Here is a 25,044-nt window from a genome sequence, read left to right as displayed (position 1 = left end):
AAAAGAACTTTGCAAGACTTTGCAGGAGACAGTTTGCTGTTAATGTCGTCATCCGCCCGTTGTTTGGTGTGATGCCCTTTCAGGCCGGGACTCGTTGCAGGAGCTCGTTGTGTGCTTGATTGTGTGCGCCAGAAAGAGCGGGGGCTATGTAAATGTTGGCTTCTGGGAGAGTGGATGAAGTTGCTGTTGCGGTGCCTGAGTGGTCGTCGGCTGCAGCCCGCAAAGAGACCAGAGCCAGAGAAGGGCTGTAGAAGATATCCGAGATGCTGTAATGTGGGGGCTTGTGTGTGAGGTGGGGGGTTGGGTTTTGGGGGGAGGATAGTGTAGGTGCAGGAGGAAGCGTTATGGCCCCTCTCTCTCCCCATGGAGGTAGAGCAAGCGAGGATCTGGGCCCGTCGGTGCGTGCGCAATTCGGGTTATCGCTTCTCGGCCTTTTGGCTAAGATCTTATGTTGTCTTAGTCAAAAGGTGGGTGAGTAGGTGACGTTGAACCCTCGGCCTTGTGGCATCCTCCTCACGGAGTAAAGCCACATGCTGCTATAGGGGGGGGACTGATCTGAAAGCTGTTTTTGTTGCGATCAACATGGCGAGCAGTGCTGATGTTCGTGGAGTTCCGGCCTCAACCGAGGTGCGGATGAAAGATTCGGTCAAATTCACCGTGGAGGAGCGGTTCCGGGCGGAGAAAGGCTTGCGCTTCATCGGGGAGAAAGTCCTTTTGGTTTATCAGAACAAGCTCGAATCTGCAGCAGCAGCACAACAAGTGCAAAGAAACAGCAGCAACAAGCAGCCCAAGGAAGGGGAAAAAAGAACTTTGCAAGACTTTGCAGGAGACAGTTTGCTGTTAATGTCGTCATCCGCCCGTTGTTTGGTGTGATGCCCTTTCAGCCGGGACTCGTTGCAGGAGCTCGTTGTGTGCTTGATTGTGTGCGCCAGAAAGAGGCGCGGGCTATGTAAATGTTGGCTTCTGGGAGAGTGGTGAAGTTGCTGTTGCGGTGCTGAGTGGTCGTCGGCTGCAGCCCGCAAAGAGACCAGAGCCAGAGAAGGGCTGTAGAAGATATCCGAGATGCTGTAATGTGGGGGCTTGTGTGTGGAGTGGGGTTGGGGTTTTGGGGGAGGATAGTGTAGGTGCAGGAGGAAGCGTTATGGCCCTCTCTCTCCCCATGGAGGTAGAGCAAGCGAGGATCTGGGCCCGTCGGTGCGTGCGCAATTCGGGTTATCGCTTCTCGGCCTTTTGGCTAAGATCAAGTGTAGTATCTGTTCTTATCAGTTTAATATCTGATACGTCCCCTATCTGGGGACCATATATTAAATGGAATTTTGGAACAGGGAGATGGAAGAAGAGCTTGCTCTGTCCACTCCACGCATCGACCTGGTATTGCAGTACCTCCAGGACCGGTGCACCTCTCTTATCCAGTTTGAAAAATCAGAACAAGCTCGAATCTGCAGCAGCAGCACAACAAGTGCAAAGAAACAGCAGCAACAAGCAGCCCAAGGAAGGGGAAAAAGAACTTTGCAAGACTTTGCAGGAGACAGTTTGCTGTTAATGTCGTCATCCGCCCGTTGTTTGGTGTGATGCCCTTTCAGCCGGGACTCGTTGCAGGAGCTCGTTGTGTGCTTGATTGTGTGCGCCAGAAAAGAGGCGGGCTATGTAAATGTTGGCTTCTGGGAGAGTGGTGAAGTTGCTGTTGCGGTGCTGAGTGGTCGTCGGCTGCAGCCCGCAAAGTTCTGGTGTATAGTGATTTTGTTTACAAGTCATGATTTTAGAATTCTGTCTGTTCATGAAATTGTTCCAGGTAGAGCGGTTTTAGTAAAAGTCATTTTTAAAGGTATATGCTTTAAGATTTTCAATGTCTATGCACCGCCTGATAAAGAGCAAAGAGTTGATCTTTTTACTACTTTAAACTTGTTTTTACCTGGGTCTGAACCAACCTTTTTAGTGGGGGATTTTAATTGTGTCCTTCCGGGTGAAAAGAGGTTGGGGGGTGATGTGAATAGAAATATGGATAAGTCCGCAAATGTATTAAGCAATATGGTTTTAGATCAAGGTCTTATTGATGCTTGGGTTAAGTGTAATAGAGGTGATCCTGGATTTACGTGGTCAAATAAAACTGTGAATTCTAGGATTGATTTTATTTTTGTTTCATGCACTTTAAATCCAACAAAGGTGAATTTAGTATCAAATGTGTTCTCAGATCACAAATTGCTTTTATTTGAGGTAACTTATTCTGGAATAAATAACTGTCAAAAGAGTTTTTGGAAATTAAATGCATCTTTATTGAATGATGAGCAGATTGTTACAAGGTTTAAAAATAAGTATGCAGGGTGGAGAAAACAAAAATCTCCAAATGAAACTTTTGTGTCATGGTGGGAAAAGACTAAACCCAAAATAAAGGAGTTTTTCATAACCGGTGGTAAAGAAAAAGCAAAAGCTAAAAGGGAGGTGTATGCCAACTTAAATGCTAGGTTGCAAGTTTTATACAAATTAAGGGAGGTTGGTATCGAGGTTTCCGATGAACTAAATGTTGTTAAAAATGATGTAACCAAGTTTCTAGAACACAGGGGTAAGGAAATCATTTTTAATAGTCGAGTTAAGCTGTTGGAAGAAAATGAAAAATGTACTAGTTTTTTCTTTAAGAAGTTAAAGTCTGTGAAAGAAAATATTTCATGCTTGAATGGTGAAACCTCAATTGATGGTATATTAAAGGTTGCTACTAATTTTTATACTGAACTGTTTTGTGAAAAACCGATTGATCCTGGGTTTCTTAATGATAGTTTAAGTAATATTGAGTGTGTTTTAGATGATTCTGATCATGACATTTTATCTAAGGTTTTCACTGAAAAAGAAATTTTAGAGGTAATCAAAAATGCTGCTAGGGGTAAAACTCCGGGACTTGATGGTATTGCAAGTGAATTTTATGTGGTTTTTTGGGATATTTTAAAGGAGGATTTGCTAAGTATTTATAATGAATGTTTTTATCTTGATATGTTACCTATGTCGTGGCGTCAGAGTGTGGTGGTTTTGATTTTTAAAAAAGGGGATAGGGCTGATATTAAAAACTGGTGCCCAATTTCTCTTTTAAACACCGATTATAAGATCTTTGCTAAGTTATTAACTAATAGATTTAAGCTTGTTATTGATAAATTAATTCATTGTAATCAAGTGTGTGGTGTACCAGGGAGGAGTGCATGGGACAATCTGTCCCTGGTTAGAGATATTTTATGGTATACAAAAGATCGAAAACAAAATTTAGCAATACTATCTTTAGATTTCGAAAAAGCATACGATCGTGTATCTCATACTTATTTACTTGCAGTGTTAAAGAAAATGGGTTTACCGGAAATTATGTTAAAACAGATCAAAGCACTTTATTCACAGGCTTCTACTACAGTCCAAATAAATGGCCATAGAACATCTGAAATTCCTCTTTTGAGTGGGGTTAAGCAGGGGTGTCCTATGTCCCCGATATTATTTATATGCGCTTTGGAACCCTTGCTATGTGCTCTTAGGAAGGATAAGGTGGTGAAGGGGGTGCCAGTGCCAGGTGGTGGAGGAGCTGAGATAAAAACCTTATCTTATATGGATGACGTGACCATCTTTTGTAAAACTCCAGCTACTATTCAAAGGGCTCTTCTAATTACTAGGTTTTTTTGCCAAGGTTCTGGTTTCAAGTTAAACTTGGAAAAGTGTGATTGTTTTGGTATTGGCAATTGGGAAGCTGTTGAATGTGAGGTGCAAATTCAAAAACAAAGTATTAAAATTCTGGGAATAATTTTTGACGTCAAAAATGATGGGCAGCAAAATTGGGAGGTTTTACTCCAAAAAATTCAAAAAAAATTACAGTACTGGACTTTGAGAGGGTTGTCTATGGAGGGTAAAATTTTAATCATTAAAGCCATTTTACTGCCAATGATGTTATATGTGGCTATTGTATTTCCTCCTTCTGTGTTGAATATGAAAAGGGTGATTAGATTATGTTTTATATTTCTGTGGAATTCTAAAATGGAAAAATTGAGCCGCACTAAGGTTATGAAATTAAAGGAGAAGGGTGGAAAGAATTTCCCGGATATTGAAAGGTTTTTATATGTTAAATTTTTCTGCTTTATTTATTGTAATCTTAAGAAATGTGGGTTTTTATCATGTTTTATCTCTTATTGTGCTGGAGCTTTCTTCCGAAAACATAATTTATATTATTTTCCTTTAACAATTCCGGTACTTTTAAATGTTTCAAGTCAGTACCTTTTATTGGGCAAAATTTTTAATATGTATTTATTACAAGATGCTCCTATGGACTTTTTAACGGATCATAGAAAGCTATCGAACTGGATCCAGGCAAAAGAGGAGCTCATCTCTGTGGGTAATGCATCTGAAGCCCAAAGTAAAAGGATCTGGAAGAACGTCTCTGAAGTAAAGATGGACAATTATCAGAAAGATCTAGCATGGTCGATTGTGCATAATTGTGTTCCAACGAGATCTTTCCAACATTCTAGAGGATTAGTGGCAAACAAAAGTTGTCCGAGAAACAATTGCATTAATGAGGAGACAACTCTCCATGTGTTTTGGGAATGTTTTTATGCAAAATGTGTGTGGAGGAAAATGTCTGTATTTTTAAGTAAAGCTTTTAATGTCAATTTGTTTAATATGCAAGATGTGTTTTATGGATCGTTTGTTTGTACGGATAAAAGGGAAAAATTGTGTTGTTGGCTTATTATAAACTGTGTGAAGGAAGCATTATGGAAGGTTCGCAACATTTTATTGTTTAAAAGAGACTGTATAGCTCCAGAACAGTGTGTTGAGTTAAGTATGGCAAAAATGTATTTATATTTTTTAAGAGATGTTAAATATTGTGGGAAAGATAAAGCGGAAAGAATGTGGGGTTTTAAGTTGTGGAATTGTATTATGTCTTAAAAAATTATATTGGTTTTTGTGTAAATAAAGTTTTTGAGATAAAAAATCTGTTCTTATCAGTTTAATATCTGATACGTCCCCTATCTGGGGACCATATATTAAATGGATTTTTGGAACAGGGAGATGGAAGAAGAGCTTGCTCTGTCCACTCCACGCATCGACCTGGTATTGCAGTACCTCCAGGACCGGTGCACCTCTCTTATCCAGTTTGAAAAATCAGAACAAGCTCGAATCTGCAGCAGCAGCACAACAAGTGCAAAGAAACAGCAGCAACAAGCAGCCCAAGGAAGGGGAAAAAAGAACTTTGCAAGACTTTGCAGGAGACAGTTTGCTGTTAATGTCGTCATCCGCCCGTTGTTTGGTGTGATGCCCTTTCAGCCGGGACTCGTTGCAGGAGCTCGTTGTGTGCTTGATTGTGTGCGCCAGAAAGAGGCGGGGCTATGTAAATGTTGGCTTCTGGGAGAGTGGTGAAGTTGCTGTTGCGGTGCTGAGTGGTCGTCGGCTGCAGCCCGCAAAGAGACCAGAGCCAGAGAAGGGCTGTAGAAGATATCCGAGATGCTGTAATGTGGGGGCTTGTGTGTGAGGTGGGGGTTGGGGTTTTGGGGGGAGGATAGTGTAGGTGCAGGAGGAAGCGTTATGGCCCCTCTCTCTCCCCATGGAGGTAGAGCAAGCGAGGATCTGGGCCCGTCGGTGCGTGCGCAATTCGGGTTATCGCTTCTCGGCCTTTTGGCTAAGATCAAGTGTAGTATCTGTTCTTATCAGTTTAATATCTGATACGTCCCCTATCTGGGGACCATATATTAAATGGATTTTTGGAACAGGGAGATGGAAGAAGAGCTTGCTCTGTCCACTCCACGCATCGACCTGGTATTGCAGTACCTCCAGGACCGGTGCACCTCTCTTATCCAGTTTGAAAAATCAGAACAAGCTCGAATCTGCAGCAGCAGCACAACAAGTGCAAAGAAACAGCAGCAACAAGCAGCCCAAGGAAGGGGAAAAAAGAACTTTGCAAGACTTTGCAGGAGACAGTTTGCTGTTAATGTCGTCATCCGCCCGTTGTTTGGTGTGATGCCCTTTCAGCCGGGACTCGTTGCAGGAGCTCGTTGTGTGCTTGATTGTGTGCGCCAGAAAGAGGCGGGGCTATGTAAATGTTGGCTTCTGGGAGAGTGGTGAAGTTGCTGTTGCGGTGCTGAGTGGTCGTCGGCTGCAGCCCGCAAAGAGACCAGAGCCAGAGAAGGGCTGTAGAAGATATCCGAGATGCTGTAATGTGGGGGCTTGTGTGTGAGGTGGGGGTTGGGGTTTTGGGGGGAGGATAGTGTAGGTGCAGGAGGAAGCGTTATGGCCCCTCTCTCTCCCCATGGAGGTAGAGCAAGCGAGGATCTGGGCCCGTCGGTGCGTGCGCAATTCGGGTTATCGCTTCTCGGCCTTTTGGCTAAGATCAAGTGTAGTATCTGTTCTTATCAGTTTAATATCTGATACGTCCCCTATCTGGGGACCATATATTAAATGGATTTTTGGAACAGGGAGATGGAAGAAGAGCTTGCTCTGTCCACTCCACGCATCGACCTGGTATTGCAGTACCTCCAGGACCGGTGCACCTCTCTTATCCAGTTTGAAAAATCAGAACAAGCTCGAATCTGCAGCAGCAGCACAACAAGTGCAAAGAAACAGCAGCAACAAGCAGCCCAAGGAAGGGGAAAAAAGAACTTTGCAAGACTTTGCAGGAGACAGTTTGCTGTTAATGTCGTCATCCGCCCGTTGTTTGGTGTGATGCCCTTTCAGCCGGGACTCGTTGCAGGAGCTCGTTGTGTGCTTGATTGTGTGCGCCAGAAAGAGGCGGGGCTATGTAAATGTTGGCTTCTGGGAGAGTGGTGAAGTTGCTGTTGCGGTGCTGAGTGGTCGTCGGCTGCAGCCCGCAAAGAGACCAGAGCCAGAGAAGGGCTGTAGAAGATATCCGAGATGCTGTAATGTGGGGGCTTGTGTGTGAGGTGGGGGTTGGGGTTTTGGGGGGAGGATAGTGTAGGTGCAGGAGGAAGCGTTATGGCCCCTCTCTCTCCCCATGGAGGTAGAGCAAGCGAGGATCTGGGCCCGTCGGTGCGTGCGCAATTCGGGTTATCGCTTCTCGGCCTTTTGGCTAAGATCAAGTGTAGTATCTGTTCTTATCAGTTTAATATCTGATACGTCCCCTATCTGGGGACCATATATTAAATGGATTTTTGGAACAGGGAGATGGAAGAAGAGCTTGCTCTGTCCACTCCACGCATCGACCTGGTATTGCAGTACCTCCAGGACCGGTGCACCTCTCTTATCCAGTTTGAAAAATCAGAACAAGCTCGAATCTGCAGCAGCAGCACAACAAGTGCAAAGAAACAGCAGCAACAAGCAGCCCAAGGAAGGGGAAAAAAGAACTTTGCAAGACTTTGCAGGAGACAGTTTGCTGTTAATGTCGTCATCCGCCCGTTGTTTGGTGTGATGCCCTTTCAGCCGGGACTCGTTGCAGGAGCTCGTTGTGTGCTTGATTGTGTGCGCCAGAAAGAGGCGGGGCTATGTAAATGTTGGCTTCTGGGAGAGTGGTGAAGTTGCTGTTGCGGTGCTGAGTGGTCGTCGGCTGCAGCCCGCAAAGAGACCAGAGCCAGAGAAGGGCTGTAGAAGATATCCGAGATGCTGTAATGTGGGGGCTTGTGTGTGAGGTGGGGGTTGGGGTTTTGGGGGGAGGATAGTGTAGGTGCAGGAGGAAGCGTTATGGCCCCTCTCTCTCCCCATGGAGGTAGAGCAAGCGAGGATCTGGGCCCGTCGGTGCGTGCGCAATTCGGGTTATCGCTTCTCGGCCTTTTGGCTAAGATCAAGTGTAGTATCTGTTCTTATCAGTTTAATATCTGATACGTCCCCTATCTGGGGACCATATATTAAATGGATTTTTGGAACAGGGAGATGGAAGAAGAGCTTGCTCTGTCCACTCCACGCATCGACCTGGTATTGCAGTACCTCCAGGACCGGTGCACCTCTCTTATCCAGTTTGAAAAATCAGAACAAGCTCGAATCTGCAGCAGCAGCACAACAAGTGCAAAGAAACAGCAGCAACAAGCAGCCCAAGGAAGGGGAAAAAAGAACTTTGCAAGACTTTGCAGGAGACAGTTTGCTGTTAATGTCGTCATCCGCCCGTTGTTTGGTGTGATGCCCTTTCAGCCGGGACTCGTTGCAGGAGCTCGTTGTGTGCTTGATTGTGTGCGCCAGAAAGAGGCGGGGCTATGTAAATGTTGGCTTCTGGGAGAGTGGTGAAGTTGCTGTTGCGGTGCTGAGTGGTCGTCGGCTGCAGCCCGCAAAGAGACCAGAGCCAGAGAAGGGCTGTAGAAGATATCCGAGATGCTGTAATGTGGGGGCTTGTGTGTGAGGTGGGGGTTGGGGTTTTGGGGGGAGGATAGTGTAGGTGCAGGAGGAAGCGTTATGGCCCCTCTCTCTCCCCATGGAGGTAGAGCAAGCGAGGATCTGGGCCCGTCGGTGCCGTGCGCAATTCGGGTTATCGCTTCTCGGTCTTTTGGCACGATCAAAAGTGTCAGAAGGTTTTGCGACTAGCACGTTACCCCTCGGCCTTGAGGCATCGCTCCTTTTCGGAGGAGCTTAAGCCTCTTGCTGCTATAGGGGGGGGGCCTGCAAAATCGTGAGGAAGGGATCGCCTGGAGGGTCTTTTCAATGCCTAGTGCGGAGAAAGCGCCTTTTTAGGTATTCTGCTGCGGAGAAATGGAGAAAGAGGAGAATTCGGCGGCCAGTCCGGCGCGCTTTAAAAATACCGTGCAAATTGTACTGCCAGAAGAGAGACGTGGTTCAGACGGAATAAATATCGTGATGGAGGAAATGATCATGCGAGTTGGAGGGTTTATGCCCAAGGATATCTTCAGTCTCCCTGAATTTCCAAAAAGAGGATTATACGAGGTGGTTTTCCACAGCACCGAAGACTACAGGAAATTTAAGCGTAAGTACTATGCAAACAAAAATGATCATGTGTTTAAAGATGTGGAGGTTAAATTTTTGCATAGTGACACGGTGCGCATAGTCACCGTACAGATGTACAACCCGTATGTGCCATTAGCGGATGTGGTAAGGCACCTGAAAAAAGATGCAGAGGAGGTGGTGTTCCTTAAAAATATTGAGAACAGATTTGGCGTATGGAACGGGAAGAGACTGTTCAAAGTAAAATTCCATGAGAGCGATCTGTTTGATGACGGTATCTCACACCCCCAGTCAAACTTTAGAATGGGAGCGGAAAGGGGGTTCATGTTTTATTCGGGGATGCCTAAGTACTGCCAAAGGTGCAATGAATTTGGCCACATACCGCAGGACTGTGAGGCGGGTATAAGAATGTGCGGGAACTGTTTAGAATTTGGGCACATCACCAAGGACTGTAAAAGTGAAAAAAAAGTGCTCACTGTGCAAAGAACTCGGCCATATGTACAGGGAGTGCCCCGAAAGGGGAATGGACTATGCAGGCGCGGTGAAAGGTGGGAAACAACCGAGTGTGGAAGCGGGAGGTGAAGAGAGAGTTGCAGTTCAGAAAGAGAAAAAACAGGCAGCGGAGTTAAGCACCCAGGTGCGGGAAATTAGGAGTGAGCAGCCGCAGAGTTTGGAAACTGAAGTGGAGGGGGAAGGGAAAGAAGAAATGGCAGTGGAGCGGGAGGAAAGTGAGGTGTTGCAGGAAGAGAGTCTGAGCGGTGTTCCCTATGTTGGATTAACTCTGGGGGATGAATTTTGTTTGTCCGGTTTGAGTGTTTTGAAAGGTTGAGCCGGGATGCAGAAAGAGAGGACGACGAGAGAGCGGACAACAAGAGACACAAGCCGGACTCGGATTGCGGATCGTTGAGAGTGGTGGAGGAGATGGAGGATCAAGAAGATACAGTGTCGGACATTTCGGTGGAGGTGGTCGCAAGGAGGAAGGTGCCGGTGAGTGGGGAAAGGTTAAGTCAAACCCAGAAATGGAAAGGTACGGAGGGAAAAGTAAAGATGATGTAACCTGATGGCGGGGAAATTGATCTCCTTAAATGTGAGGAGTATCAAATCTAAAATACGGAGGGCAGCGATTTTTGACTTTTTGTCTTCCTTGGGTGCGGACTTTATTGCTTTACAGGAATGCGGCTTGAGCAATGAAGAGGACTGCGAATGCGCCAAAAATGACTGGAAAGGGGGTATTTCATTTTGGTCCGGGAGTACTGAAAGTAAGAACTCCGGAGTTGGTTTCTTATTTTGTAAAAATGTTGGTGATTTTGTATCTTTTTTCGTAATTGAACCTGGGAGGGCGATTTAGTTAAAGTTAATTATTGCGGAAGCATTATTAGGTTTGTGAATGTGTATGCCCCGGTAGAAAAGGAAGACAGAGCTGAGCTGCTTAATAAGATTTATTATTTTCTGCCAGGTGTAGAGCCAATTATAATTTGTGGGGATTTTAATTGCATTCTAAAGAGGGAAGACAGGAAAGGTCAAGCGGGGTTAGATGTAACCTCGGGTATCCTTAAAAATTTAGTTTCCGATTTTGTGCTACAGGATCTGTGGGTTTTGAGTAAAAACAAACAGAGGGTTTTACTTTTGAGAGTAATAAATGTAAATCTAGGATTGATTTTGTTTTCGGATCGTCAGAGTTTATGACAAAAGATTTTGTTTTAGTGGCAAATGGTTTCTCAGACCATAAAATGCTGATAGTAGATTTTGTTTTGCGAGATAAAAATATTAAGAATAAAAAAAGGGATTGGAAGTTAAACGCTGATTTATTGGAGGATAGTGATGTAGTTGAGGGTTTTAAGTTAAAATATGCGCAGTGGCAGAAACAAAAAAAGAAGTTTTCTTCCGTTAAAGTATGGTGGGAATGGTTAAAAAGGGAGGCTAAAATTTCTTTGTAAATATTGGCATTAAAATCAGTAAAAAGAAAAGAAGGGAGTATAATGAGTTAAATGTTAAACTGCAAACGATGATAAGATTGAGAGAAAGGGGTTTTGATGTGGCGGAGGAGATTAATGACATAAAACAGAAGATTAAAAAATGGATTGAAAATAGAGGGAGGGAAATAATTTTTAATGCAAGGATTAGAGATATTGAAGAAGGGGAAAAGTGTACAAGGTATTTTTTTAAGAAAATTTTAAGTAAAAAAGTGTTTATAGACAAAATGGAGAACGAAGAATGTATTGAGGGGATTTTAAAAAAAGTATATGAATTTTATAATAATTTATTTGCAGAAAAAAGGATGCGATGTAAAAATAGTAGAGGATTTTATATCATTAATTGAAAAGAGAATTTCTGTAAATGATCAAGAGTGGGTGGATCGTGAAATAGACCTGGAGGAGGTGCAGGCTGTGATAGCATCATGCGCAAAAGGGAAATCACCGGGTTGTGATGGGTTAACAATCGAATTTTACGTGAAATTTTGGGATATTTTAAAGAATGATTTTTTAGAAATGATTGGTGAAGTTTTTAGAACGGGGGGAATTAACACTGTCCCAAAAAAAGGGGGTGGTTACAATTATTTATAAGAAAGGTGAAAAAGATAAGATAAAAAATTATAGACCCATTACCTTGTAAATGTGGACTACAAAATCATAGCGAAAATCTTTGCAAATAGAATGAAAAATGTGATAGCTGAAATAATTGGTCCGGGGCAGGTGTGTGCGGTCCCGGGGAGGTGTATTTGGGAAATCTGTAATATTGTGAGAGACGTGTTGGAGGATGTGATGCAAAGGGATCAGGGGATAGCGCTGCTATCCTTGGATTTTGAGAAAGCGTACGACAGGGTGAATCATGATTTTATGTTTACGGTATTAACAAGATTTGGTTTTAGTAAGGGTTTTATTAATAAATTAAAGTCCTGTACAAAAATGTTACTAGTGAAATTTTAGTGAATGGTTTTAAAACTGAGCCGATAGAGGTAAAATCAGGGGTGAGGCAGGGTTGCCCGCTGTCTCCGATCCTTTTCATATGTTCCATAGAGCCGTTATTGTTAGCGCTGCAGCGAGATAAAATCATTAAAGGGGTGTCAGTGCCTGGGAAAACGGAATGTATAAAATCATTGGGTTATATGGACGATGTTGTAATCTTATGCTCAAACAAGGAATCGGTGAATAGAGTAATTCTTTGGGCTGATATTTTTAATAGCGCTGCTAATTTTAAGCTAAATATAGAGAAATGTGAATGTAATGTATATGGGAAATGGGTGGATTTTGAGAATTGTAAAGTAAAATTGGAAAGGGGAAATAGTAGGATCTTGGGAATAGTCTTTTCTCAAAATGTATCGGGAGAACTTAGTTGGGCGGAGGCGCTGGAGAAAATAAAAAAGAAATTGTCAATGTGGAAATTACGGAGCCTGTCCATAATAGGCAAGGTTCTAATTGTAAAAGCGGTAATTTTGCCTATTCTTCTGTACGTGGGGTTGGTGTTTCTGCCTAATTATTTGTGGATGCGGAGATTTATTAGGGAAATTTTTGTATTTATTTGGAGCTCAAATATGGAGAAATTAAAGAGAGAAATAATGTATAGGGAGTTAGGCAATGGCGGTAAAGGAGTTCCGAACGTGCAGCAGTTTCTGGAATTGAAATACATTCAGTTTATAATTAAGTTAGCAAGGCAGGATAAATGGGCAAGTTACTTTGTAAAATATGGAGCTGGGTGGATACTGAACAGACATAGGTGGTTTAAAACAGATATTAAAAAGCCTTATTCTTTCAGCGGAACGAGGTTTTATAATGTGCTGGATAAAATCATTAAAAGGTGGGATTTGTTTAAGTATTCAGAGGTGGAATTAGTAAATATTAATAAGATTTGTACAGATTGGAGGAAGCAGGAAGCAGTGTGTCCGGTGGAGAATTTCAACAGTAAAAATTTCCAAAGAGATCTGGAACATGGTCGTGAACAAAAATTTGACGAATAGTCAGAGAGATCTAGCGTGGGCATTGGTGCATAAATGTTTGCCGGTTAAAGATTTCCAGTACAGAAGGGGCCTGTTGAGGAGTCCTAAGTGTCCAAGGGAAGGGTGCACGGAGAATGAAACGTGTATGCATTTCATATGGAATTGTAAGTTTGCGCAGAGAATGTGGAGAGATATGGGGGTGGTTATGAAGGCTATAACGGGGTTGTCCTATATTAATTATGAGGTAGTGATGTTTGGGAGAGGTTTAAAATGTGCTAGGGATAAAATGAGCATTACTTGGGTAATAATAAATATAGTGAAGAAGTTATGTGGAAAGCAAGAAATCTGTTAATCTTTAAAAACAATGTATTAGATTATAAGCAATGTAAAAAAATGATTTGTGCAGAGATGTATATACATTATTTGAAAGATAAAAGATTAAAAGGTAGAAAAGCCGAAACGGATTGGGAATATTAAAATATGGAATATCAGTTGAGGCTTATGTCTACGATGATGTGATAAGAAGAGGAATGTGAAAAGAGAGGTAAATAAAATTTCTCTGGAATTTCTCTGATTTTAAGCACTGAGTGGACTATAAGAAAAAAAAAAAAAAAAAAAAAAAAAAAAAAAAAAAAAAAAAAAAAAAAAAAAAAAAAAAAAAAAAAAAAAAAAAAAAAATCTGTTCTTATCAGTTTAATATCTGATACGTCCCCTATCTGGGGACCATATATTAAATGGATTTTTGGAACAGGGAGATGGAAGAAGAGCTTGCTCTGTCCACTCCACGCATCGACCTGGTATTGCAGTACCTCCAGGACCGGTGCACCTCTCTTATCCAGTTTGAAAAATCAGAACAAGCTCGAATCTGCAGCAGCAGCACAACAAGTGCAAAGAAACAGCAGCAACAAGCAGCCCAAGGAAGGGGAAAAAAGAACTTTGCAAGACTTTGCAGGAGACAGTTTGCTGTTAATGTCGTCATCCGCCCGTTGTTTGGTGTGATGCCCTTTCAGCCGGGACTCGTTGCAGGGAGCTCGTTGTGTGCTTGATTGTGTGCGCCAGAAAGAGGCGGGGCTATGTAAATGTTGGCTTCTGGGAGAGTGGTGAAGTTGCTGTTGCGGTGCTGAGTGGTCGTCGGCTGCAGCCCGCAAAGAGACCAGAGCCAGAGAAGGGCTGTAGAAGATATCCGAGATGCTGTAATGTGGGGGCTTGTGTGTGAGGTGGGGGTTGGGGTTTTGGGGGGAGGATAGTGTAGGTGCAGGAGGAAGCGTTATGGCCCCTCTCTCTCCCCATGGAGGTAGAGCAAGCGAGGATCTGGGCCCGTCGGTGCGTGCGCAATTCGGGTTATCGCTTCTCGGCCTTTTGGCTAAGATCAAGTGTAGTATCTGTTCTTATCAGTTTAATATCTGATACGTCCCCTATCTGGGGACCATATATTAAATGGATTTTTGGAACAGGGAGATGGAAGAAGAGCTTGCTCTGTCCACTCCACGCATCGACCTGGTATTGCAGTACCTCCAGGACCGGCTGCACCTCTCTTATCCAGTTTGAAAAATCAGAACAAGCTCGAATCTGCAGCAGCAGCACAACAAGTGCAAAGAAACAGCAGCAACAAGCAGCCCAAGGAAGGGGAAAAAAGAACTTTGCAAGACTTTGCAGGAGACAGTTTGCTGTTAATGTCGTCATCCGCCCGTTGTTTGGTGTGATGCCCTTTCAGCCGGGACTCGTTGCAGGAGCTCGTTGTGTGCTTGATTGTGTGCGCCAGAAAGAGGCGGGGCTATGTAAATGTTGGCTTCTGGGAGAGTGGTGAAGTTGCTGTTGCCGGTGCTGAGTGGTCGTCGGCTGCAGCCCGCAAAGAGACCAGAGCCAGAGAAGGGCTGTAGAAGATATCCGAGATGCTGTAATGTGGGGGCTTGTGTGTGAGGTGGGGGTTGGGGTTTTGGGGGGAGGATAGTGTAGGTGCAGGAGGAAGCGTTATGGCCCCTCTCTCTCCCCATGGAGGTAGAGCAAGCGAGGATCTGGGCCCGTCGGTGCGTGCGCAATTCGGGTTATCGCTTCTCGGCCTTTTGGCTAAGATCAAGTGTAGTATCTGTTCTTATCAGTTTAATATCTGATACGTCCCCTATCTGGGGACCATATATTAAATGGATTTTTGGAACAGGGAGATGGAAGAAGAGCTTGCTCTGTCCACTCCACGCATCGACCTGGTATTGCAGTACCTCCAGGACCGGTGCACCTCTCTTATCCAGTTTGAAAAATCAGAACAAGCTCGAATCTGCAGCAGCAGCACAAACAAGTGCAAAGAAACAGCAGCAACAAGCAGCCCAAGGAAGGGGAAAAAAGAACTTTGCAAGACTTTGCAGGAGACAGTTTGCTGTTAATGTCGTCATCCGCCCGTTGTTTGGTGTGATGCCCTTTCAGCCGGGACTCGTTGCAGGAGCTCGTTGTGTGCTTGATTGTGTGCGCCAGAAAGAGGCGGGGCTATGTAAATGTTGGCTTCTGGGAGAGTGGTGAAGTTGCTGTTGCGGTGCTGAGTGGTCGTCGGCTGCAGCCCGCAAAGAGACCAGAGCCAGAGAAGGGCTGTAGAAGATATCCGAGATGCTGTAATGTGGGGGGCTTGTGTGTGAGGTGGGGGTTGGGGTTTTGGGGGGAGGATAGTGTAGGTGCAGGAGGAAGCGTTATGGCCCCTCTCTCTCCCCATGGAGGTAGAGCAAGCGAGGATCTGGGCCCGTCGGTGCGTGCGCAATTCGGGTTATCGCTTCTCGGCCTTTTGGCTAAGATCAAGTGTAGTATCTGTTCTTATCAGTTTAATATCTGATACGTCCCCTATCTGGGGACCATATATTAAATGGATTTTTGGAACAGGGAGATGGAAGAAGAGCTTGCTCTGTCCACTCCACGCATCGACCTGGTATTGCAGTACCTCCAGGACCGGTGCACCTCTCTTATCCAGTTTGAAAAATCAGAACAAGCTCGAATCTGCAGCAGCAGCACAACAAGTGCAAAGAAACAGCAGCAACAAGCAGCCCAAGGAAGGGGAAAAAAGAACTTTGCAAGACTTTGCAGGAGACAGTTTGCTGTTAATGTCGTCATCCGCCCGTTGTTTGGTGTGATGCCCTTTCAGCCGGGACTCGTTGCAGGAGCTCGTTGTGTGCTTGATTGTGTGCGCCAGAAAGAGGCGGGGCTATGTAAATGTTGGCTTCTGGGAGAGTGGTGAAGTTGCTGTTGCGGTGCTGAGTGGTCGTCGGCTGCAGCCCGCAAAGAGACCAGAGCCAGAGAAGGGCTGTAGAAGATATCCGAGATGCTGTAATGTGGGGGCTTGTGTGTGAGGTGGGGGTTGGGGTTTTGGGGGGAGGATAGTGTAGGTGCAGGAGGAAGCGTTATGGCCCCTCTCTCTCCCCATGGAGGTAGAGCAAGCGAGGATCTGGGCCCGTCGGTGCGTGCGCAATTCGGGTTATCGCTTCTCGGCCTTTTGGCTAAGATCAAGTGTAGTATCTGTTCTTATCAGTTTAATATCTGATACGTCCCCTATCTGGGGACCATATATTAAATGGATTTTTGGAACAGGGAGATGGAAGAAGAGCTTGCTCTGTCCACTCCACGCATCGACCTGGTATTGCCAGTACCTCCAGGACCGGTGCACCTCTCTTATCCAGTTTGAAAAATCAGAACAAGCTCGAATCTGCAGCAGCAGCACAACAAGTGCAAAGAAACAGCAGCAACAAGCAGCCCAAGGAAGGGGAAAAAAGAACTTTGCAAGACTTTGCAGGAGACAGTTTGCTGTTAATGTCGTCATCCGCCCGTTGTTTGGTGTGATGCCCTTTCAGCCGGGACTCGTTGCAGGAGCTCGTTGTGTGCTTGATTGTGTGCGCCAGAAAGAGGCGGGGCTATGTAAATGTTGGCTTCTGGGAGAGTGGTGAAGTTGCTGTTGCGGTGCTGAGTGGTCGTCGGCTGCAGCCCGCAAAGAGACCAGAGCCAGAGAAGGGCTGTAGAAGATATCCGAGATGCTGTAATGTGGGGGCTTGTGTGTGAGGTGGGGGTTGGGGTTTTGGGGGGAGGATAGTGTAGGTGCAGGAGGAAGCGTTATGGCCCCTCTCTCTCCCCATGGAGGTAGAGCAAGCGAGGATCTGGGCCCGTCGGTGCGTGCGCAATTCGGGTTATCGCTTCTCGGCCTTTTGGCTAAGATCAAGTGTAGTATCTGTTCTTATCAGTTTCAGATCAGATTACAGCGCTTGTGACGAAGCGGGGAGCTTGGCGAAAGCGGAGAACCTGTGCCTCCTTTTGGAAGGGCACCCGACCTTTTTGTCGGGGGCTTTGCACATGGTTATTATGCCTAGCCATGCTTGACCTCTGTAGTGGAGATTTTTTTTGCCTTTTTATGAAACTGCACCAGCTGCCAGCTGGGGCCTGAACAAGGCGACTAATGGCATTGCACCGCACACTTCCGCACCATTTTTGTGTTGGATTTGCGCAAAACCCGGGATAGGTGTCCTAGTTCGCTAGGCCCTAGGCCCTGACTTGGTGGTCCCCACCCTAGCTCCGGCGAAGGTGGGTCTGCCCGCACATGCTGTCTTCGGGCACATGGGCATCGAACGAGAGTACCTTTTGCCCTCAGGGCGGAGGCGCTCGGATGATACAATATCATCTGTTCGCTTCTCGGCCTTTTGGCTAAGATCAAGTGTAGTATCTGTTCTTATCAGTTCAGATCTACTGAAGCAGGCTGAAGTCTGAAGATCTGAAGCTCAGGAAGAGAATCATCTGATCGACCGACGGACGGAGACACTTCGGAAGATCCAGCTCCAGAGAGACCGACTTCGGCTTCAGACTGCGACAGAAGCACTTCATCTTGAAGCGATCTACAGGGATTCCGACCTTCAGGAAAGAAGTCCCAGACTACGACCGGCAAAGAAGAAACTCGGAGTTCTAACTCCGCTTCGAGCTGATAACACTTAGGAGTTTTTTTAAAAACTCCTCTCTCTCTCTCTCTTACTCCCTTCCCCCCTCTCTCTCTCTCTCTTCCCTCCCTGGGGCCACTGCAGTGCTCTGAAGGACGACCCTTGGGGTCATTTGCATAACCCCGCCCACTCTCTCTCTCTCTCTTCTTTTTTTTTTTTTTCAGACTTTTCCCCTCTTTCTACCCTTTTTTTTCCCTCTCTTTTCCTTTCCAGACCCTTGGAACAGGAAGAGATGGCTCCTGCTACAGCTGCCAGCAGAGGGAAGAACTCCGGAAAGAAATCGGAAAATGTCTCCACGGGCTCCAGGAACGCACCACCCAAAACTGGACCCGCAACCCAAGCACCAGCCCAGGCCTCCGCTCTGCCTCCCAAGGCTAACCAGTCCCCAAATCTGGAGCCATGGATGAGACAGACGGTTGTGCTAAAGCTAAAAGAGGTGGAAGGAAAGGTCCCGGACATGTCGACAGGTGTGTTCGGGAAAAAGATGGTAATGGAACAGGGATTCTCCAAGGCAGAGACGGTGAGTATACAGACCTTCATAGGGGGACTGTTTTACATAACCTTCGCTTCCATGGCTATTTGCAGGAGGTACTGGGAAAGGGTTAAAGCGGCGGGGCCCGAATCCCCTTTTACTCGCTTTGTGGGCAACAGCCCTATTCAAAGAGAGGAAAGGCGGGTGACGGTCGCAATGCGAAACCCCCACACACCAGTGAAAGATATTATCACCTTCCTGAGCAGATTCTGCACGGTCATCAAGGATCCCAGCCAAATCATGGACTCAAACGGCTTCTGGACGGGTAAGTATTCGGTCCTGGTAAAGCTCCAGCGGGAAGAGGGCTCAGCAGATGGGCTCAAACACCTCCCCCAGAGTTTCTCTCTCGGCAGCTCCCCCGGACTCCTCTACTACCCAGACCAGCCTCAAACCTGCAGGAAATGTGGACAGTTGGGACACCAAGCAAAAACCTGCACAGCAAATGCATGCAGGATCTGCAAGGTGCTGGGCCATGAGGCCAAAAACTGCCCCCGCTCCAAGGCCTGCAACTTATGTGGATTGGCTGACCACGTCTACAGAGACTGCCCACAGAGATCAAGAACCTATGCGTCTGTGGCTCAGGCGAAACCGACACCTCCAGCCCCAGCCAATACACAAAAGAAAGGAAAGCCTCCAGCCCCAGCCAAAGCCAAGGTAACACCTCCGGCTCCGGCCAAGAACAATGGGAACAAGGAGAAGAATGGTAAGCCCCCCACTGCTACCCCAACACCCTCTCCCACTCCAGCCCCCACCTTCACACCTCCCTCTCCCCCTGCAGCCCCACTAACCTCCCCTCCAGGGGCTGCAGGTTTCTCCCTGGAGGATTTTCCCCCCCTCACCCACCCCTCCCAGCCTCTCTCTTCCTCTCCAGCCCTCTGCAAAAAAAGGACCAGAGAAGCAGAGGAAAGCCCAGCGGCTGAACAACAACAGGAGAGGAAGAAGGCCGTCACTGACCTGGACGGCACAACATCGTCAGAGGAGGGGGAGGAGGTGGAGGCAGTGCACATCACAGAGGTAGAAGCAGAAGACATGGAACTGCTCCTGGAAGAACTCGAGCAGATCCCAGTCGAGCCTGCAGATGTCAACAGGGTCCTACAACTGGAAGAGGCCCTGCTACAGCAGCTGGAATCTCCGGAAGAGAGTCCCCCCCCGCCCGACAATGCAGGAGGAGACCCGCCCGACCGGAGTGGTAATGTATAATGTAAAATGTCTAACGCTAACGGTTTTCTTTTTATTTCTTAACTAATGGGGTCTTTTAACTTATTCACCATTAATGTTAGGAGTATTAAGGACCTGATGAGACGACAGACCATCTTTGCATTTCTCGATAACCAGAATTGTAATGTGTACATGTTGCAGGAATGTGCCTTTCCTTTCTCCAGGTCTTACAAACACCTCATGCGTCAGTGGACCCATGGTCCCTTCCTACTTGGTCTGGGGTAATAGCTGTAAGTCTGCAGGGGTCGCCATTCTGATCAGGGGGAGCCTCTTCACTGTTGATTCTGTACTTGAGCTAGTCTGGCGGCCGTTTACTGGTCGTGGACGGTTCCATGGCAGGGGAGCCTGTTAGGCTTATCAACGTGTAACGCCTCCCTGAGAAGGGTGAGCGTTTGGAACACTCCAAACCCTGCGGGCCCAGTTAGCAAACCACCCCGGGCGGTAGTGTTGGGCGGGGATTTCAACTTGCCCCATTGAGGAGGACGGCGCAGCACCAGCAACGGTGCCAAACTGGATGTCACCTCCAAACTGCTTAAGGAGATGGTAACCGAAGCATCCTTAAAGGACGCTGTTGGGTCCATTGGGAACGGCACTGTGAATTACAGTTGGTGCCGCCCCGATGGCTCAGTGCGTTCTAGGATTGACTTTGTGTTTACCTCCCGTACCATCAAGCAGACAAGGTGTGCTATGGTCCCCTGCTTCTTCTCTGACCACAGGGCCATTCACTTTCAGGGATCTTTGGGCTGTGGTTTTCCTCCAGGTCCGGGCTCCTGGAAGCTGAACTGTGAACTGTTGGGAAGGGAGGAGGTTATGCAAGAACTGAGGGATGCATACATTTGGTGGAGGAATGAGAAATGTTGTTATGATAATGTCAGTGACTGGTGGGAATTTGTCAAGGTTCAGTTGCGTAGTTTCTTTCAGGTGAAGGGCAGGCGTCAAGCCTGCGAACGCAGGAGGAACTTCAAGAGGCTGCAGAGAGATCTACAGTCCCTTCAAGACCTCCAGCGGTGTGGCTGGGATGTGAGAAAGGATCTGGAGGAGACCAAAGAGGGCCTGAAAGGGCACTTTGCGGAGGAATCCAGGCGCATCATCTTCCGCTCCAAGGTGGAGCATCTCGAGAAGGGGGAAAAGTGCAACTCTTTCTTCTTCCGAAAGCTCCACTCCGGCCACACACCCCTGACAGAGCTCCGCGACGAGACAGGCACCCTGAAGTCAGGTAAGGAAGGAGTGATGGAAGTGGTCACAGACTACTACAGCTCCCTCTACAAGGAAAAGGAAACAGACGAAACATCGGCTGAGAAGTTCCTGTCAGGTATCACTAACCTTATTGATCCTGCAGGTCTTTCAGCCACCAATGCCCCCTTGGCCTTGGAGGAGTTGCACTCTGCTGCCAAATCCTTTAGGCGAGACAGGACCCCGGGCAGTGACGGTCTCCCAGCGGAGCTCTATGTAGCGCTGTGGGACCTCATTGGTCCGGAACCCTGCCGAGCTGCTACGAGGAGATGGCCGTGGAGGGCAAAATGCCTCAGTCGCTGAGGGAAGGAATGATCACGATCTTGTATAAACAGAAGGGGGAGAGATGTGACCTTAAAAATTGGCGTCCCATCTCTCTCCTGAATGTGGACTACAAGATCCTCGCCAAGGTACTAGCCAACCGGCTAAAGACTGTCATCGGACAGATCGTCCATCCGGACCAAACTTGCGGTATCCCCGGGGCGCAGGATTGCCGACAGCCTTGCTCTCATTAGGGACACGGTTCACTACATCAAGGACCGCCGTGTACACGCGGCCGCTGGTCAGTCTTGATAGGAAAAAGCCTTTTGATCGTGTGTCCCACGTCTTCATGAACAAGGCGCCTGCGTAGGTTTGGGCTGGTGAAATGTTTTGTTCTTATGTCAGTCTAATGTACCGTGATATTTCAGTTTGGTGGCTGGGTCAACGGCTGGAAAAACTGACCCCTTCCGGTGTTGTCTGGGGTCAGACAAGGCTGTCCTCTTTCAACCTCTTCTTTGTCTGTTGCATAGAGCTCTTCACCGAGTGCATCCGACGGAATCCAGAGATCAGAGGGATCACTGCACCAGGACCTGCCAGATCCCAGATCAAGTGCTCACTGTACATGGACAACGTGACCGTCTTCTGCGCAGATCAGCAGTCGGTGAGATTGCTCGTCCAGACCTGCGAGGACTTCAGCAAAGCTTCAGGAGCCAAAGTCAACTGCTGGAAGTCAGAGACCCTCCTCTTCGGAGACTGGTACCTGGCTTCTGACAACGTCCCCTCTTCCATCAAGTCCAACTTCATTAAGATCCTCGGAGTCTGGTTTGGTGGTGAGGACGCTGCCCTGAAGTGCTGGGAGGAGAGAATGGCAAAGGTCAGGCAAAAGATTGGCCTCTGGAGCCTCAGAGACCTCACCATCAAAGGGAAGACACTGGTGCTGCGGAATGAGATTCTTCTTGTCCTGCAGTACATGGCCCAAGCATGGCCACCTCTGTCTACGGTCTGCAGGGCCATCACAAGGGCAGTCTTCCACTTCATCTGGGGCTCCAAGATGGACAGAGTAAAGCGGTCAGTTATGTACAAGGCCCCCTGCAAAGGTGGAAAAGGAGTCCCCGACATCCCCACCCTGCTGAGGAGTTTCTTCATGTGCAACTGCATCCGCCAGACGATCACAGGCAAAGAAAAGGACTCTATTGGCAGCTCCATGTCCCGCTTTTTCCTTCTTCCACTTTGGCGTTCGCTGGGGTGGGACAAGTGGGACAGCTCCTATCCTTACAACTGGAACACCCCTTGGTTTTACCTGGATGTTACAAAGTTTGTGAGGGAACACCAACTGGAGGGAGTCTAGCCTGACTTGTGGAAACCAAAGACAATTCACAAGTTGATCAGAGCCAAAGACAAGATGGAGTCTAATCCAGGGCTCCCAGCGGACACAGTTAAGGTTGTTTGGGGGAATGTCGTGGATGGCCATCCGGGGGGTCTGCCCCTCAGAACCTTCATGCATGCCTGTAACCTGTGCAGGTACCAGCATTGCCCATGGTGCATCATTTATGAGGGAACATCTTTGCACACTTTTTGGGATTGCCAGTTTGCTCAGGTCCTGCTTGATGCCCTGGAACATGAACTCAAAGACTGTTTGCCCAGGAACTTGCTTACGCACCATGCGGTGCTTTATGGGCTTTTCCAGGGTACTCACACGGAAGGGGCAATTCAGGAAGCCTGGCACCTTATGAACTGTTTTAAGGACGTTTTATGGTATTCCAGGAACTGCCTCATTCTGAGGAGAGAGAGGATGTCAATCCAAGACTGCCGCAGACTGATCACAGTCTGCTCCGGGACTACAACATCCGGCACAGCCTTGAGGAAGAAGAGGACTGAAAACCCTCTCCTTCTCCCCCTCCCTCCCTTGTTGTCTAAGTTTAAGTGGAAAATAAAGCTTTGGGCGTTTCAAATTCCACATCCCTTTCCCCATCTCCCACCCCCCATCCACTCCCCCTACCTCCATTGCTTTATTTTGAAAGTATAATGTGAATGCAATGAATGAATGAAAAACGGAAATGTTTGTTTTTTGTATATTTATATTATATATATATAATAAAGTATATTTTTCAATAAAAAAAAAAATCTGTTCTTATCAGTTTAATATCTGATACGTCCCCTATCTGGGGACCATATATTAAATGGATTTTTGGAACAGGGAGATGGAAGAAGAGCTTGCTCTGTCCACTCCACGCATCGACCTGGTATTGCAGTACCTCCAGGACCGGTGCACCTCTCTTATCCAGTTTGAAAAATCAGAACAAGCTCGAATCTGCAGCAGCAGCACAACAAGTGCAAAGAAACAGCAGCAACAAGCAGCCCAAGGAAGGGGAAAAAAGAACTTTGCAAGACTTTGCAGGAGACAGTTTGCTGTTAATGTCGTCATCCGCCCGTTGTTTGGTGTGATGCCCTTTCAGCCGGGACTCGTTGCAGGAGCTCGTTGTGTGCTTGATTGTGTGCGCCAGAAAGAGGCGGGGCTATGTAAATGTTGGCTTCTGGGAGAGTGGTGAAGTTGCTGTTGCGGTGCTGAGTGGTCGTCGGCTGCAGCCCGCAAAGAGACCAGAGCCAGAGAAGGGCTGTAGAAGATATCCGAGATGCTGTAATGTGGGGGCTTGTGTGTGAGGTGGGGGTTGGGGTTTTGGGGGGAGGATAGTGTAGGTGCAGGAGGAAGCGTTATGGCCCCTCTCTCTCCCCATGGAGGTAGAGCAAGCGAGGATCTGGGCCCGTCGGTGCGTGCGCAATTCGGGTTATCGCTTCTCGGCCTTTTGGCTAAGATCAAGTGTAGTATCTGTTCTTATCAGTTTAATATCTGATACGTCCCCTATCTGGGGACCATATATTAAATGGATTTTTGGAACAGGGAGATGGAAGAAGAGCTTGCTCTGTCCACTCCACGCATCGACCTGGTATTGCAGTACCTCCAGGACCGGTGCACCTCTCTTATCCAGTTTGAAAAATCAGAACAAGCTCGAATCTGCAGCAGCAGCACAACAAGTGCAAAGAAACAGCAGCAACAAGCAGCCCAAGGAAGGGGAAAAAAGAACTTTGCAAGACTTTGCAGGAGACAGTTTGCTGTTAATGTCGTCATCCGCCCGTTGTTTGGTGTGATGCCCTTTCAGCCGGGACTCGTTGCAGGAGCTCGTTGTGTGCTTGATTGTGTGCGCCAGAAAGAGGCGGGGCTATGTAAATGTTGGCTTCTGGGAGAGTGGTGAAGTTGCTGTTGCGGTGCTGAGTGGTCGTCGGCTGCAGCCCGCAAAGAGACCAGAGCCAGAGAAGGGCTGTAGAAGATATCCGAGATGCTGTAATGTGGGGGCTTGTGTGTGAGGTGGGGGTTGGGGTTTTGGGGGGAGGATAGTGTAGGTGCAGGAGGAAGCGTTATGGCCCTCTCTCTCCCCATGGAGGTAGAGCAAGCGAGGATCTGGGCCCGTCGGTGCGTGCGCAATTCGGGTTATCGCTTCTCGGCCTTTTGGCTAAGATCAAGTGTAGTATCTGTTCTTATCAGTTTAATATCTGATACGTCCCCTATCTGGGGACCATATATTAAATGGATTTTTGGAACAGGGAGATGGAAGAAGAGCTTGCTCTGTCCACTCCACGCATCGACCTGGTATTGCAGTACCTCCAGGACCGGTGCACCTCTCTTATCCAGTTTGAAAAATCAGAACAAGCTCGAATCTGCAGCAGCAGCACAACAAGTGCAAAGAAACAGCAGCAACAAGCAGCCCAAGGAAGGGGAAAAAAGAACTTTGCAAGACTTTGCAGGAGACAGTTTGCTGTTAATGTCGTCATCCGCCGTTGTTTGGTGTGATGCCCTTTCAGCCGGGACTCGTTGCAGGAGCTCGTTGTGTGCTTGATTGTGTGCGCCAGAAAGAGGCGGGGCTATGTAAATGTTGGCTTCTGGGAGAGTGGTGAAGTTGCTGTTGCGGTGCTGAGTGGTCGTCGGCTGCAGCCCGCAAAGAGACCAGAGCCAGAGAAGGGCTGTAGAAGATATCCGAGATGCTGTAATGTGGGGGCTTGTGTGT

At 47.1% G+C, this 25,044-nt stretch overlaps 2 protein-coding genes, 11 non-coding genes and 5 pseudogenes across 13 annotated transcripts in view; all 18 read left to right on the top strand.

The window, feature by feature from the left end:
* Positions 1-1,214: 1,214 nt before the first annotated feature.
* Positions 1,215-1,405, top strand: LOC116407244. The gene has a single exon (XR_004220205.1). It is a non-coding gene; the product is annotated as a U2 spliceosomal RNA (small nuclear RNA).
* Positions 1,406-4,931: 3,526 nt separating this feature from the next.
* Positions 4,932-5,104, top strand: LOC116407325 (annotated as a pseudogene).
* A 511-nt stretch (positions 5,105-5,615) lies between these two features.
* On the top strand, positions 5,616-5,806 carry LOC116407102. Its single transcript, XR_004220067.1, has one exon. It is a non-coding gene; the product is annotated as a U2 spliceosomal RNA (small nuclear RNA).
* Positions 5,807-6,317: 511 nt separating this feature from the next.
* On the top strand, positions 6,318-6,508 carry LOC116407101. The gene has a single exon (XR_004220066.1). It is a non-coding gene; the product is annotated as a U2 spliceosomal RNA (small nuclear RNA).
* A 511-nt stretch (positions 6,509-7,019) lies between these two features.
* LOC116407099 lies at positions 7,020-7,210 on the top strand. Its single transcript, XR_004220064.1, has one exon. It is a non-coding gene; the product is annotated as a U2 spliceosomal RNA (small nuclear RNA).
* Positions 7,211-7,721: 511 nt separating this feature from the next.
* LOC116407098 lies at positions 7,722-7,912 on the top strand. Its single transcript, XR_004220063.1, has one exon. It is a non-coding gene; the product is annotated as a U2 spliceosomal RNA (small nuclear RNA).
* Positions 7,913-13,447: 5,535 nt separating this feature from the next.
* Positions 13,448-13,618, top strand: LOC116407352 (annotated as a pseudogene).
* Positions 13,619-14,130: 512 nt separating this feature from the next.
* LOC116407263 lies at positions 14,131-14,322 on the top strand. The gene has a single exon (XR_004220224.1). It is a non-coding gene; the product is annotated as a U2 spliceosomal RNA (small nuclear RNA).
* Positions 14,323-14,834: 512 nt separating this feature from the next.
* Positions 14,835-15,025, top strand: LOC116407097. The gene has a single exon (XR_004220062.1). It is a non-coding gene; the product is annotated as a U2 spliceosomal RNA (small nuclear RNA).
* Positions 15,026-15,538: 513 nt separating this feature from the next.
* LOC116407096 lies at positions 15,539-15,729 on the top strand. Its single transcript, XR_004220061.1, has one exon. It is a non-coding gene; the product is annotated as a U2 spliceosomal RNA (small nuclear RNA).
* Positions 15,730-16,240: 511 nt separating this feature from the next.
* Positions 16,241-16,432, top strand: LOC116407259. Its single transcript, XR_004220220.1, has one exon. It is a non-coding gene; the product is annotated as a U2 spliceosomal RNA (small nuclear RNA).
* Positions 16,433-16,943: 511 nt separating this feature from the next.
* On the top strand, positions 16,944-17,057 carry LOC116407373 (annotated as a pseudogene).
* Positions 17,058-17,432: 375 nt separating this feature from the next.
* Positions 17,433-17,543, top strand: LOC116407378 (annotated as a pseudogene).
* LOC116406954 (zinc finger CCHC domain-containing protein 3-like) lies at positions 17,450-19,687 on the top strand. The gene is made up of 2 exons (XM_031892154.1): positions 17,450-18,974; positions 19,143-19,687. Exons 1-2 carry the CDS (start codon positions 17,972-17,974, stop codon positions 19,469-19,471), a joined length of 1,332 nt encoding a protein of 443 aa, XP_031748014.1. The 5' UTR covers positions 17,450-17,971; the 3' UTR covers positions 19,472-19,687.
* Positions 19,688-19,979: 292 nt separating this feature from the next.
* LOC105948215 overlaps positions 19,980-25,044 on the top strand; it is a 35,484-nt gene continuing 30,419 nt past the window's right edge. The window contains exon 1 of the mRNA XM_031891984.1: positions 19,980-20,705. Coding sequence (XP_031747844.1) covers positions 20,030-20,705 — 676 coding nt within the window. The 5' untranslated portion in view covers positions 19,980-20,029. The remainder of the gene's footprint in view (positions 20,706-25,044) is intronic.
* LOC116407314 lies at positions 23,085-23,260 on the top strand (annotated as a pseudogene).
* On the top strand, positions 23,772-23,962 carry LOC116407095. The gene has a single exon (XR_004220060.1). It is a non-coding gene; the product is annotated as a U2 spliceosomal RNA (small nuclear RNA).
* Positions 24,473-24,663, top strand: LOC116407094. The gene has a single exon (XR_004220059.1). It is a non-coding gene; the product is annotated as a U2 spliceosomal RNA (small nuclear RNA).

Source organism: Xenopus tropicalis, chromosome 8, assembly GCF_000004195.4.
Source record: "Xenopus tropicalis strain Nigerian chromosome 8, UCB_Xtro_10.0, whole genome shotgun sequence".
NCBI lineage: Eukaryota > Metazoa > Chordata > Amphibia > Anura > Pipidae > Xenopus > Xenopus tropicalis.
The sequence above is the reverse complement of the archived record's forward strand: the minus strand, read 5'-3'. Positions and strand labels throughout refer to the sequence as shown.